The sequence below is a fragment of the Macaca mulatta genome, chromosome 19 (assembly GCF_049350105.2).
Source record: "Macaca mulatta isolate MMU2019108-1 chromosome 19, T2T-MMU8v2.0, whole genome shotgun sequence".
Classification (NCBI taxonomy): Eukaryota; Metazoa; Chordata; class Mammalia; order Primates; family Cercopithecidae; genus Macaca; species Macaca mulatta.
In genome coordinates this window covers 19,864,966-19,880,038 of record NC_133424.1, presented here as the reverse complement: position 1 = coordinate 19,880,038, position 15,073 = coordinate 19,864,966, and the positions used below count along the sequence as shown (strand labels likewise).

General features: G+C 51.7%; 1 protein-coding gene across 11 annotated transcripts in view; it reads left to right on the top strand.

Moving 5' to 3' along the window:
• Nucleotides 1-14,571, top strand: part of SUGP1 (SURP and G-patch domain containing 1) — a 45,832-nt gene extending 31,261 nt beyond the window's left edge. For 7 of the 11 annotated variants that reach the window (XM_077976920.1, XM_077976915.1, XM_015123385.3 and 4 more), the window contains exons 9-14: nucleotides 10,504-10,610; nucleotides 11,405-11,582; nucleotides 11,977-12,083; nucleotides 12,894-13,039; nucleotides 13,708-13,837; nucleotides 14,408-14,567. In XM_077976920.1, coding sequence (XP_077833046.1) covers nucleotides 10,504-10,610; nucleotides 11,405-11,582; nucleotides 11,977-12,083; nucleotides 12,894-13,039; nucleotides 13,708-13,837; nucleotides 14,408-14,434 — 695 coding nt within the window. In that variant the 3' untranslated portion in view covers nucleotides 14,435-14,567. 11 annotated transcript variants of the gene reach the window in all.
• Nucleotides 14,572-15,073: the final 502 nt, after the last annotated feature.

Sequence of the window (15,073 nt, the reverse complement as noted above, 5' to 3'; positions counted from 1 at the left end):
CGAGTAACTGGGACTACAGGCGCCCACCACCACGCCCAGCTAATTTTTGTAGTTTTAGTGGAAAACGAGGTTTCACCAAGTTGGTCAGGCTGTTCTTGAACTCCTGACCTCAGATGATCCGCCTGCCTCAGCCTCCCAAAGTGCTAGGATTATAGGCATGAGCCACCATGCCCAGCCCACGCCCAGATAATTTTTGTATTTTTAGTGGAGACGGGATTTCACAATGCTAGCTAGGCTGGTCTCAAAGTCCTGACCTCAAGTAATCTTCCCGCCTCGGCCTCCCAAAGTGCTGGGATTACAGGTGTGAGCCACCACACCCGGCCCTGTATGACAACATTTTGGTCAGTGCTGGACTGCGTTTATGACAGTGGTCATTTTAAAAATTGTTATAATCATAAGATTATAGTACAGTATTTTTACTGTACCTTTTTTATATTTAGATACATAAATACTTACTGTGTTACTTTACAGGTTTGTAGCTTGGGAGCAACGGGCTATACAGTTGTCCCTTGAACAACATGGGGGTTGGGACCCCAAGCCCTGTGCGGTTGAAAATCTGAATATAGGCCGGGTACGGTGGCTCATGCCTGTAATCCCAGCACTTTGGGAGGCCGAGGCAGGTGGATCAAAAGGTTAGGAGTCCAGTACCAGCCTTACCAACATGGCGAAACCCTGTCTTTACTAAAAATACAAAAATTAGGCTGGGCGCGGTGGCTCACGCCTGTAATCCCAGCACTTTGGGAGGCCGAGGCGGGCAGATCAGGAGGTGGAGACCATCCTGGCTAACACGGTGAAACTCCGTCACTACTAAAAATACAAAAAGAAATTAGCCGGGCTTGGTGGTGGGCGCCTGTAGTCCCAGCTACTCAGGAGGCTGAGGCAGGAGAATGGTATGAACCCGGGAGGCGGAGCTTGCAGTGAGCCGAGATCGCACCACTGCACTCCAGCCTGGGTGACAGAGCGAGACTCTGTCTCAAAAAAAAAAAAAAAAACAACCAAAACAAAACAAAATAGCCGGGCTTGGTGGCACACGCCTGTAATCCCAGCTACTCAGGAGGCTGAGGCAGGAGAATCACTTGAACCCGGGAGGTGGAGGTTGCAGTGAGCCGAGATCGCGCCTTTGCACTCCAGCCTAGGTAACAGAGCGAGACTCCATCTCAAAAAAAAAAAAAAGAAAAAAGAAAATCTGAATATAAACTTGTTAATTTTGAGGCAGAGTCTCACTCTGTTTCCCAGGCTGGAGTGCAGTGGTATAATCACAGCTCACTGCAGCCTCAACCTCTTGAGCTCAAGCTTATTCTTTCACTTTAGCCTCCCAAGTAGCTGAGACTATAGCCCCGTACCAGCATGCCTGGCTAATTCTTTAATTTTTTATAGAGACAGGGTTTCACCACATTGCCAGGTTTGTTTCAAAACTCCTGAGCTCAAGTGATCTGCCCACCTCAGCCTCTGCATGTAACTTTTTTTTTTTTTTTTTTTTTTTTTTTTGAGACAGAGTCTCGGTCTGTCGCCCAGGCTGGAGTGCAGTGGCGCAATCTCGGCTCACTGCAAGCTCCGCCTCCCGGGTTCACGCCATTCTCCTGCCTCAGCCTCCTGAGTAGCTGGGACTACAGGCGCCCGCCACCGCGCCCGGCTAATTTTTTCTATTTTTAGTAGAGACGGGGTTTCACCATGGTCTCGATCTCCTGACCTTGTGATCCACCCGCCTCGGCCTCCCAAAGTGCTGGGATTACAGGCGTGAGCCACCGCGCCCGGCAGCATGTAACTTTTGACTCCTCAAAAACTTAACTACTAATAGCCTACTGTTGACCAGAAGCCTTGTTGGTAACATAAACAGTTAACATGCTTTTTATATGTTATATGTATTATGTACTGTATTCTTATAATAAAGTAAGCTAGAAGAAAGAAAATATTACCAAGAAAATCATAGGAAAAAATTAGCCAGGCTGGGTGGTGTGCACCTATAGCTCTAGATACTCAGGAGGCTGAGGCAGGAGGAACACTTGAGTCCAGGAATTTAAATCTGCATTGAGTTACGATAGTGCCATTGCACTCCAGCCTGGATGACAGAGGGTCCAAACAGAGCATCCAGACAGACCCTGCCTCTTTATTTATTTGTTTATTTATTTTTGAGACAGAGTTTCACTCTATTGCCCAGGCTGTAGTGCAATGGCATGATCTCGGCTCACTGTAACCTCCACTTCCCGAGACCCTGACTCTTTTAAAAAAAGAAAAGAAGGAAGGAAGAGAAAATATATTGACTTTATGAAGTGGACATGGATAACCACAAAAGTCATCTTCGTCAACGTCACGTTGAACAGCTAAGGAGGAGGAAGAGTAGGGGTTAGTCTTGCTGCCTCAGAGGTGGAAGAGGTAGAAGGAGAGACAGGCAGTCTGTGTGACTTTATGGGAATATCTCATGATTTCTGCCTGACTTTCTTTTTCATTTCCCTAAAAATGTTTATATACAGTATTGTTCCTTCTTCTACCATTTACACTTAGTTTCAGTGCCCATGTCTTGGGTCTGTGTCATCAAAGAACTCAAAAACAGTCTCAAATAATGAGAATCCTCCTACCAGATTGTCATTCTGGTACTGCTGCTGCTTCTCTGGCTTCTTCCTCATCATCTGGCACTCGTTCAGAAGCACTCCTTTCCATCAGCTGTCTTCTGTTAATTTCTTCAGTGTGGTATATGTTAGCTTTTCTATTTTTAATTAATTATTTTTTGATTTGCTCTGTTGCCCAGGCTGGAGTGCAGTGGCGCGATCTCAGCTCACTGCAGCCTCTGCCCCTCTGTTTCAAACGATTCTCATGCCTCAGCCTCCTGAGTAGCTGGGATTACAGGCGTGCACCATCATGCCTGGTTAAGTTGTGTTTTTTGTAAAGATGGGGTTTCACCATGTTGCCCAGGCTGATCTCGAACTCCTGACTTCAAGTGATCCGCCCACCTCAGCTTCCCAACGTGCTAGGATTACAGGTGTGAGCCACCTCGCCTCGCCTATGTTTTGAGACCAGTATCACTCTGTCACCCTGGCTGGAGTGAAGTGGGACGATCTCGGCTCACTGCAGCCTCTGCGCTCCCATCTCAGTCTCCCAAGCAGCTTGGATTACAAGTGTGTGCCATCATACAGGGTTTCACCGTGTTTCCCAGGCTGGTCTCTTACTCCTGACCTCAAATGATCCACCTGCCTCAGCCTTCCAAAGTGCTGAGATTACAGGTGTGAGCCACTTCGCCCGGCCTATTTTTGTTTTTTTTGTTTTTGGCTTTTTTTTTTTTTTGGAGATGGAGTCTCGCACTGTCGCCCAGACATGTGCCACCACAGCCAGCTAGTTTTGTATTTTTAGTGGACATGCGGTTTCGCCATGTTAGCCAGGCTGCTCTCGAACTCCTGACCTCAGGTGATCCACCTGCCTTGGGCTTCCGAAGTGCTGGGATTATAGGCGTGACCCACCGTGTCCGGCCAGACCTACTTTTAAAAATTTTTATTTTTAATTTTTTATAGAGACAGTCTTGCTATGTTGCCCAGGCTGGACTCAAACTCCTGGGTTCAAGTGATCTCCCCGCCTCAGCCTCCCAAGCATTTGGGACCACAGACATGAGCCACCCACTTCCAGATTGTTAGTTCTTAAATTTCTCCAAGATCTATCTCTTGAAATCCCTCACCATCTACCCTTTTTTGCTGTCTCTACAATCTCTTTCGTGATTTCCTTCATGGGCTCTATTATAAATCCCATGAAGTCATGCACATCTGAAGACCGTTTTCTCCAGCAGGAATTTATTGTTTCAGGCTTGATGGCCTTTTCAGTGGTGTAACCCTTCCAGACTTTCATAATGTTCGCTCTGCTGAAGTTCTCTTCTGCAGCTTTGATAATCCTTTTCCATAGAGTACGTGTGTAATGAGCCTTGAGGGTTTTTACGACCCCCCAATCTAGAGGCTGAAGTAGAGACCTTGTTTGGAGGCAGTAGACCACTTTGATGCCTTCAGTGTTAAACTCATGAAGTTCTGGGTGGCCAGGGGTATTGTCCAATATCAAAATAACTTTAACAAGCAGTCACTAGTGGCCGGGCGCAGTGGCTCAAGCCTGTAATCCCAGCACTTTGGGAGGCCGAGACCGGCGGATCATGAGGTCAGGAGATCGAGACCATCCTGGCGAACACGGTGAAACCCCGTCTCTACTAAAAAATACAAAAAACGAGCCGGGCGAGGTGGCGGGCGCCTGTAGTCCCAGCTACTCGGGAGGCTGAGGCAGGAGAATGGCGTAAACCCGGGAGGCGGAGTTTGCAGTGAGCTGAGATCCGGCCACTGCACTCCAGCCTGGGCGACAGAGCGAGATTCCGTCTCAAAAACAAAAAACAAAAAAAAAACAAGCAGTCACTAGCAAGGTACTTCCTGATTTCAGGGGCAAACCAATCTAGAAAAATAATTTTTGTTGTCCAGGCCTTTTTACCTCCTGCCTTGGCCTCTCAAAGTGTTGGATTATAGGTGTGAGCCACCATGGCTGTCCTGCCCTGGCTTTCTTGTGTAACCAGAAGACTGGCAGCTGGTGTTTATCTTTTCCCTTCAAGGCTCAGGGGTTAGCAGCTTCATAGGTAAGGGCAGCCCTGATCATAAACCCAACTACAATTGCACAAAACAGTAGCATTATCCTGCCTTAAGTTCTGGTGCTTGGCCAGGCATGGTGGTTCATGCCTGTAATCCCAGCACTTTGGGAGGCCGAGGCGGGCAGATCGCTTGAGGCCGGAATTGAGATCAGCCTGGGCAACATGAGAAAACCCCATCTCTACAGAAAAACACAAAAATTAGCTAGGTGTGTGGCAGTGTGCACTTGTAGTCGCAACTATTCGGAAGGCTGAGGTGAGAGGTTTGCTTGAGCCTGGAAGATTGAAGCTGCAGTGAGCCATGTTCACGCCATTGCACTCCAACCTGGACAACAAATTCCGATGTTTGCTCCTCTTCCTTACTAATAAATGTCTTTTTTGGCTCCCCTACTCCCCCGCCCCAAATAGGGCACTTATGTCTGCATTAAAGAACGTGTTTGAGGCTGGGCACAGTGGCTCATGCCTGTGATCCTAGCACTTTGGGAGGCCAATGTAGGTAGATAACTTGAGGTCAGGAGTTTGAAACCAGCCTGGCCAACATGGTGAAACTTCATCTCTACTAAAAATACAAAAAATTAGCTGTGCTTAGTGGCAGGCTCCTGTAATCCCAGATACTCAGGAGGCTGAGGCAGGAGAATCGCTTGAACCCAGAAGGCAGAGGTTGCAGTGAGCCAGGATCACTCCACTGCACTCCAGCCTGGGTGAGACTACCTCTCAAAGAAAAACCTGTTTGAGCATATACATATCTTTCCTTCTCAATGATTTTCTTAATGGCATCTGGGAACTCATCTGCCACCTCTAGGTGGGCAGAAGCTGTTGCTCATGTTATCTTGACATCTTTTTAAAGCCAAACCTCTTTCTAAACTTATCAAACCATCCTTTGCTGCCATTACATTCTCCAGCTTTCAATCCTTCGCCTTCCTTTTGTTCTGAATTGTCACATAGTGACTTTACTTTTTTCTTTTCTTTTTTTTTTTTTTGAGACGGAGTCTTGCTCTGTCACCCAGGCTGGAGTGCAGTGGCGCGATCTCCGCTCACTGCAAGCTCCGACCCCCCGGGTTCACGCCATTCTCCTGCTTCAGCCTCCCGAGTAGCTGGGACTACAGGCGCCTGCCACCTCGCCCGGCTAGTTTTTTTGTATTTTTTAGTAGAGACGGGGTTTCACCGTGTTAGCCAGGATGGTCTCGATCTCCTGACCTCGTGATCCGCCTGTCTCGGCCTCCCAAAGTGCTGGGATTACAGGCTTGAGCCACCGTGCCCGGCCTAGTTTTTTCTTTTTTTTTTTTTTTTTTTGAGGCGGAGTCTCGCTCTGTCGCCCAGGCTGGAGTGCAGTGGCGCGATCTCGGCTCACTGCAAGCTCCGCCTCCCAGGTTCCAGCCATTCTCCTGCCTCAGCCTCCCGAGTAGCTGGGACTACAGGTGCCGCCACCACGCCCGGCTAATTTTTTTGTATTTTTAGTGGAGACGGGGTTTCATTGTGTTAGCCAGGATGGTCTCGATCTCCTGACCTCGTGATCCGCCCGTCTCGGCCTCCCAAAGTGCTGGGATTACAGGCTTGAGCCACCGTGCCCGGCCTACTTTTTTCTTAAATCGTATGACACACCCTGTAGGTGTGTCATTCTGTAGGTGTGTCATTCTGATATCAGTCCTGTACACATAAAAACTGCATTTTCAAAATGAGATAAAAAGTTACTTCACAGAAAGTACAAAGCTGACATAGCTACAACAACAGCTTCACCAATTTCCTTTTCTTTTTTTTTGTTTTTTGTTTTGTTTTGTTTTGTTTTTTACAGTGGTCCTTATGCTGGATTCATTTATCTTGAAATGGTGGGCAACTGCAGTTGTAGACCTCAATCTATGGCACATATCAAATAATTCAACTGTTTCTGGTAATGTTTTGAGTTTTCTCTGCTTCTTGGGAGCACTTCCGCCATCACTAGTGGCACTTTTTTGGAGATGGAGTCTTGCTCTGTCACCCAGGCTGGAGTGCAATGGCATACTCTAGGCTCACTGCAACCTCCTCCCGGGTTCAAGCAATTCTCCCTCAGCCTCCCAAGAAGCTGGGACTACAGGTGCTTGACTAGTGGCACTTTTTATAGGACCCATGATGTTATTCAAGGTTTACTATATTGCACTAAACCCAAAAAATACTTGAGAACCCTGAGAGATGTCTGTACTGCAATATGCAATTTACTAAAAGGACAAACAGCTCACGCAGAGATGATTAGCATCACATGGTGTTTTAAGCAGATATTCTCAACACTTGAGCTCATTACAATAGCAACAGGAGATTACAAAATGATTACAGTAGTACAGTGTGCACTACAGCTAATGTTATGCAGTTAAGATTTAATCTGCTGGGTGCGGTGGCTTACGCCTGTAATCCCAGCACTTTGGGAGGCCGAGGCGGGCAGATCATAAGGTTGGAGTTCGAGACCAGCCTGGCCAATATGGTGAAACCCCACCTCTACTAAAAATACAAAAGTGCCGGGCGCGGTGGCTCAAGCCTGTAATCCCAGCACTTTGGGAGGCTGAGACGGGCGGATCATGAGGTCAGGAGATCGAGACCATCCTGGGTAACACAGTGAAACCCCGTCTCTACTAAAAATACAAAAACTTAGCCGGGCGAGGTGGCAGGCGCCTGTAGTCCCAGCTACTCGGGAGGCTGAGGCAGGAGAATGGCGTGAACCCGGGAGGCGGAGCTTGCAGTGAGCTGAGATCCGGCCACTGCACTCCAGCCTGGGTGACAGAGCGAGACTCCGTCTCAAAAAAAAAAAAAAAAAAATACAAAAGTTGGCTGGGCATGGTGGCTCACACCTGTAATCCCAGTACTTTGGGAGGCTGAGGCAGGCGGATCACGAGGTCAGGAGTTCGAGACCAGCCTGGCCAGTATCGTGAAAACCTGTCTCTACTAAAAATACAAAAATCAGCTGGGTGTGGTGGCGTGCGCCTATAGTCCCAGCTACTTGACAGGCTGAGGCAGGAGAATCTCTTGAACCCAGGAGGTGGAGGTTGCAGTGAGCCGAGATCGTACCACTGCACTCCAGCCTGGATGACAGAGTGAGACTCCGTCTCAAAAAAAAAAAAACTAGCTGGGCATGGTGGCAGGCACCTGTAGTCCCAGCTACTTGGTAGGCTGAGGCAGGAGAATTGCTTGAACCTGGGAGGTGGAGGTTGCAGTGAGCTGAGATTGTGCCACTACACTCCAGCCTGGGCGACAAAGCAAGACTCCGTCTCAGGAAAAAAAAAAAAAAAAAGATTTAAACTGCTACTTTACGTTTGTTTACATTTCTCTGGACTGCAAAACACACTACGTACAGTCTGTGTGCATAAGTTTTGATAAAGTTTAACTTTCTGCAATGTGTATATGTTTTATGGTACTAAGTGATAAAACAGACTAGCATCTACATATATCTTATACATTCATGAAACACCTAACTTTTTCTTGATTTTTTTTCAGTATTTCTAGGCTATGTGGTTCATCTGACTTTTTTCAAATTGTTGCAAATCTCCAAAAATTTCTTCAATATATTCATTGAAAAAAATCAGCATATTAAGTGGACCTGTGTAGTTCAAACCCATATAATTCAAGGTCAACTGTAATATCTAGTGTAGGTGTGCAGTAGGCGGTAGCATCTAGGTTTGTGGAGGTACAATCTATGATGCTCACACATTGGCAACAGCGCCTAATGATGCATTTCCAGAATGGTCCCCTTCATGAAGTAATTCCTGACTGAATTTGTGTTTTTGGGTCTGAAGTGAGCTTTTTTTTTTTTTTTTTTTAATACATAAATAGAGATGGTCTTGCTATGTTGCCTAGGCTGGTCTCAAACTCCTGGGTTCAAGCCATCCTCCCACCTCAGTCTCCAAAAGTGCTGGGATTACAGGCATCAGTCACCACTCCCAGCTAGTACTTGGATTCTTTCTTGTCATAGAAAGTTCAGGAGGCCAGATATGGTGGCTCACGCCTGTAATCCCAGGACTTTGGGAGGCCGAAGCGGGCGGATCACCTGAGGTCAGGAGTTCGAGACTAGCCTGACTAATGTTGTGAAACTCCGTCTCTACTAAAAATACAAAAATTAGCTGGGTATGGTGCCACATGCCTGTAGTCCCAGCTACTCGGGAGGCTGAGGCAGGAGAAATGCTTGATCCTGGGAGGCGGAGGTTGCAGTGAACCAAGATCACGCCACTGCACTCTAGCCTGGGCAACAGAGCAAGACTCCATCTCGGGGGGAAAAAGAAAAGTTCAAGAGATGGATAATGGTAAGCACAATAATTTCCACAGTTTTGCACAATCACCTTTTCACCTCTCCCTTCTTAGCAATTTCGTAATTTCAGGGAGGGCCAGCGTATGGCCTGGTCTCTCATTTTCTTACCAAACCTACAAGGATTGGGGGGTGGTCTCTTGTCATTGCATTTTGCAGATTACAGTGACTGACAGCCACTATCTCATGTCGTATGGTGCCCCACTGTGCAGCTGTGCAGCCTGCACTGTGAGCAGAAACACCCCCTCACTCCAGCTTCACCAGCGCTCGACACACAGGTGCATGGAGGAGTCTGACGTGCCCTGTTGTGTGGCACCATCACCTGTGTTTGCAAGATGAGGACAGGACCCCAAGAGGGAAGGCAGCCTTCCCAGGTCAGGTGGCCAGCCTCTTGGACCTGCTTGTCCAACTCAGGGATGGTTGCTTGCTCAGTGCCTCCCTGGCCCCAAGGGCCTCAGAGATTCTAGGTCAAGGAGAAAAGCTACTGAATGAAGATTCTTATGCTTACCAGGGCTATAGCCAGCAACTCCAGCCAGGGTGGAGGGTACCTAGGATTGGTTTGTCACTCAAGTGCCAAACCCTAGTGCTTAGATCCAGGTGCTTCAATGCGCACACACCCCAGCTCTGAGACACCCAGCGGGTGAAGAAGCTGCCCTGTGGCCTAGCTAGACAGAACAGACTCCAAAGTCTGAGGCCCAGGTTCAAGTCCCACTGATCCATGTCCTCAGGGAGTGTGGTAGACCTCAGCCACCCACTCAAGTGGTGGAGTGGACCTGGGGGAAAGGGACTTCGGGCCTGCTCTAAGGCACTCAACCAGATGCTCAGACTTCAGCTCCCCCACAGGGCTCCCCCACGTCCCTCAGTGCCTCGTAAACTGAGGAAGGACTAAGAGTGCAAATGTGGGCTATTCTTAGTGACAAAGCCCGAGTGTTGATGAGCTGGAAGGACCCAAGTCTTTTCCCTTCCCAGAGGACCTGCTACACCCCTCTGTTCACCTTCTCCCCCCGGAAGCACCGTACCGCCCGAGGGATGGTGGTTTCTGTCGCCCGGATGGGGCCGTTGCAGCATCTTTCTATCAGTGTTACTGGCGCCTGCCAGGTTCCACAGCTAATGCCAAATTAAATGTCAGCTGCTCTGAGGATGGTTGGCTGCCTCCCCTGAAGGAGCTAAGGGAGTCGCACAGCTGAGTCTTACGCCAGACTCTGAATCTGTGCGCGCTTACACCTGGTGTCTGTTAGCAACGGGGCTGCCTTCTGAGAGCTGGCTTGTGAGTGCGTCCATGCATGCTGCCCACACTCCGTCTCAGCTCTTTTGTCTCCAGCTCTGCAGATTCCTGCCCTGTCACTCATTAGCTGTGTGAGTCCCCGAACCTCTGATTCCTGGTGTCCACATCTGTAATGCGGTGATGCGTAGAGCCTGGCTGGAGAGGTCACAAGGACATAAGATGCGGGGGTGCACATAGCAGCGCACAGCACGGCCCCAAGGCTCTCACGTACCGTGTGGCACTGATAGTCGTGATGTGAGGGCCCTGTGTGCCTGGAGTGTCCTGAAGGCGTGAGACTCACAGCACACTCCAGTGTGAGAGCGAGATCAGGGTACACCTGTCAGACACTGACTGCCCTGTGTCTTTGGTTTCCAGTTCAGGACCTCAAGGGGCTTGGCTATGAGAAGGGGAAGCCTGTGGGTCTAGTGGGTGTCACAGAGCTGTCGGATGCCCAGAAGAAGCAGCTGAAGGAGCAGCAGGAGGTAAGACTGACTGTGGGGACAAGGGGACAGGCATGGTCGGTCCCCAAAGAGTGTCATCCTCTACCCTCAGGTGCAGTGGTCACAGGGGTTCATGTGCTTGCCAAGCTCCTGCGTTTAGGTGGAACCCATAGCCAGTGGGGAGGCTGCCAGGCAGGCACGTCCCCCTGCCCCAGTAGGTGGCATGCCACCCCCACTGCATTTGAATGGCCTCTCAGGCTGCCTGGGAGACTGTTGACCCTTGGGGCAGCCCCAGTGGTCTGTGATCCCTGGCCTCAGCTTTGTGACTGCTTCTTGCTGCGCTCCAGGACTGGTCCCTATGGGATAGTCTCCATTGATGTTCTCTGTCCACAGTCCTCTTGTGTCTAGCGCAAGACTGTCCTGGTCAGCACAGGGCACCCTGAGGGACTTGAGGCCGCCCGGTTGGCATTGGCAGTGTCGACGTTGGCTCTCCTGAGGAGCTGCAGGCACCTGCCTGTCAGTGCCTGGGGTCAGCTCACTCTGACCCCTTCTCCAGGCCCACAGCCCCGTCACATCACCCTTGACTCTTCCAGGGGTCAGGGCCCTGGGTCACCCTCATTCAGTGGCCAAGAGGTCCTCCGTGCTCCACACCGGGATTTAGAGAACCCAGGGCGGTACTCAGTACTTGCCTGAATCCTCGCTCCAGCCCTGCCCAGGGGGTCCAGATGAGCCAGGTTCCGGTGGGGGCACGCCCTGCACTGGAGGTGGGGAGCAGGGGCGGGGCTCCGGCAGGCCACTGCACAGTGCCCTGGCTCACTGGTGAGTGTGCCCTGCAGATGCAGCAGATGTACGACATGATCATGCAGCACAAGCGGGCCATGCAGGACATGCAGCTGCTGTGGGAAAAGGCAGTGCAGCAGCACCAGCACGGCTACGACAGCGATGAGGAGGTGGACAGCGAGCTGGGCACCTGGGAGCACCAGCTGCGGCGCATGGAGATGGACAAGACCAGGGGTGCGTGGCGCAGCGGGGCGGGCTGGGCTGGATGTGGCCCCCCTCACCTGCCCTGGAAGGTTACCTGGAGGTGTCCCACGTGGTCTTGAGCTGCCGTCCTGGTTCAGCCCCCAGCCTGCCCCCTGTGGCTATGAGGCCTGGAGTGAGAGGCTCAGTCTTTCTGGGTCCTAGTTTTCTCGGTGGTGAAAGGAGCGATCCTGTCATCGTTAGGGTGGAGAGCCGCACAGGATTCACTGAATGCTGGGCTGCCTGGCCGAGGCTCGGGCTGGGGTCATGGCCCAGCCGCCTCCTTCCCCGGCTCCCACTGAGTCTCATACCTTTGCCTGGAAGCCACCAGGCCCACTCCCCTCCTTCCTGCTTCTCCCTCTTCTCACCTTTCTGCTTCTCTGAGCAGAATGGGCCGAGCAACTGACAAAGATGGGCCGGGGCAAGCACTTCATCGGAGACTTCCTGCCTCCAGACGAGCTGGAGAAGTTTATGGAGACCTTCAAGGCCCTGAAGGTGAGCCAGGAGGGGCCCCCGGCTCCAGCCTCTGCTACGTGCGAGTCCCTCCTATAGCCGCTTCACCCTGCAGGCGCCCAAAGTAGCCTAGCTACCCTCGATCACAGCGGGAGCCAGGCTCTCTCGCTGCGGGAGGCATCTGTTAATGACAGGCGCCGTCTGTGTAGGGAATTAGCAAACAGCAGCTCAGCTGCCGCCTCAGAAACATTTCCTGTGGCTGTGGGGTAAATTCTGCTTCCAGTGGAGCCAATTAAGTGCAGTTTACAGGCAAAGTGTTTCTCCGGCAAAAGTCCCCACGGACTGGCCTCTTCAGAACCAGAGCTTAACATTCTGCCTCTGCTGCTGTTGGGCTCCTGATGGGAGAGGGCTGACACGGCACATCCCCCATTATCTTTTTGAGGTTTTTTATAAAACTGTTCAGGGCCTGATAGCCTCATCAGCGAGGTGGTAACCTCGCTGTCCATCTTTTATTAGGACCTTGTACAACAAATTGCTCTCAGGACATGAACACAGGGCTTCTCTTTGCCAATGAACCATTGCTTTATCTTAGGTGGATAAGGCCTGTGTAAATCTTTCTCTTGCCCTTTTGACTTGGCCACCAGGGAGCTTGGTGCACAGTGTGGCACTAAGGCCCAGGGGACCCTGAGAAGCAGGAGGAGCTTGGTCTGTTATCAACAAGTCTGATCTGGTGAGAGGGAGGCAGATGGGCCACTGGTCCCAGCACTGATTGAAACCAAAGGCAGAAGGTTGGATTTGGGGGCCACCACAGCCCCAGCCCTGTTAGGTGACAGCTGCCTCTTCACCTTGTAGGAGGGCCGCGAGCCTGACTACTCGGAGTACAAGGAGTTCAAGCTGACTGTGGAGAACATTGGCTACCAGATGCTGATGAAGATGGGCTGGAAAGAGGGCGAGGGGCTGGGTTCGGAAGGCCAGGGCATCAAGAACCCGGTGAACAAGTGAGTGTGGCCCTGTTGGAGGGCGTGGCCATGAACTCGGGGTCCATGGCTCCCCCACCACCTCCCCATTCCCACCCCTTTATGTCATCACTTTTCCCTTGTGGCAAAATGATCACAGCACCCCACCGCACACCCCTTGTCAGGCACAAACCTGCAGTGCAGTAGGCTGTATGGGCCGGGTCCTCCCCAGTCCCAGGGCCTCCTTCTGTTCCCTCTTGGGTATCTCCAGGCCAGGTGGGGTGGGTGTGAGTACAGATGGGTCAGGCCCTGTCTGCCTTGTGAAGGGCCTCGTTTGAATTCCCCATGAGTGCGAAACCAGTCCCAGAGATGGGCAGGAGCTCTCCCAGGTGTGACCCTGGCCCCAAGTGCCCCCTTCGAGGCTGTTCTTGAGTAACCATCCTAATATCCCAAGAGCTACGACAGCCTCCACTGTGGGCTCCTCCTTCCTGTGTTGGACCCTGGGGCCTGGGCCCCCTGCCGGGTCTCCCCCTCCTTCACCATTCAGGTTCAGGCTTCTCTCTGTGCAGATACGTCCCAGCCCAGCCCTGTGCCCCGGGAGGCTGCCGAGAGCCCAGCTGTGCTCGGCCCCCCTGCCCAGAGTTCCGGCCCCAGGCCCCTTCTAACTGACACTGGCCCAGCCCCCTGCTCACATCATCTCCTCCCTGTAGGGGCACCACCACAGTGGACGGTGCCGGCTTCGGCATTGACCGCCCGGCCGAGCTTTCCAAGGAGGACGATGAGTACGAGGCCTTCCGCAAGAGGATGATGCTGGCCTACCGCTTCCGGCCCAACCCCCTGGTGCGCATGCCTGGCCGGGCTGCCTTTGCTCAGTTGACAGGAGAGGGTGGTGGTAGGAACAGAAGGTTCCCTTCCTTCCCCAGTCCAGCCAGGCCGGGTCTCACCAGCAAGCCCCCTACCAACCCCTGCATTCAAGCCCCCACCTATCCCCCAAGCCTGCCCTGCCACCTCAAGGGTGCGAGCTCAGCTGCCCCCGGAAGGTTCCGGACAGGAGGAATTGCTGTCTTTTTTTTTTTTGAGACGGAGTCTGGCTCTGTTGCCCAGGCTGGAGTGCAGTGGCCAGATCTCAGCTCAATGCAAGCTCCGCCTCCCGGGTTTACGCCATTCTCCTGCCTCAGCCTCCCGAGTAACTGGGACTACAGGCGCCCGCCACCTCGCCCGGCTAATTTTTTGTATTTTTTAGTAGAGAGGGGGTTTCACCGTGTTAGCCAGGATGGTCTCGATCTCCTGACCTCGTGATCCGCCCGTCTCGGCCTCCCAAAGTGCTGGGATTACAGGCTTGAGCCACCGCGCCCGGCTGGAATTGCTGTCTTTAGCGCTAATCCCCTCCTCCTGTTTTGCCTTCTGCAGAACAACCCTAGACGGCCTTACTACTGAGTGTTCTGGAAATACGTACTTTCTGAATGACCAACCGTCCCTGGACTGTGGAATGTTCCGGCCTGCATTTCTGCCCACCCCTCCCGTTGTCACGAGTGCCGTGCCGTGTAATAAAGTCCCAGTGCTCATCCACTGCAGATGCCTGGTCCTGTTGCAGGAAGCACCTCCTGTTAGCAGCGGGACAAGGCTGGGCACAGAGTACAAGATGCTGTCTCGGGGCTTTCCTTCTTGGCCTGTGGAGTCTCCATCCCTGCTCAGCTTGGGTTGCACTGGAAGGGAGGAAGGAAGAAAGCTGTTCTCAGCATAATAAAGTTGGAAGGCCAGGTGCGGTGTCACACGCCTGTAATCCCAGCACTTTGGGAGGCCAAGGTGGGCGGATCACCGGAGGTCAGGAGTTCGAGACCCGCCTGGTCAACATGGTGAAACCCTGTCTCTACTAAAAATACAAAATTAGCTGGGCATGGTGGTGCACACCTGTAGTCTCAGCTACTCGGGAAGATGAGGCAGGAGAATTGCTTGAACCTGGGAGGCAGTTGCAGTGAGCCGAGATTGCACCACTGCACTCCAGCCTGGGCGAGAGAGCAAGACTGTCTCTAATAATAATAATAATAATAAAGCTGGAGACCTGGCCACTCCTGG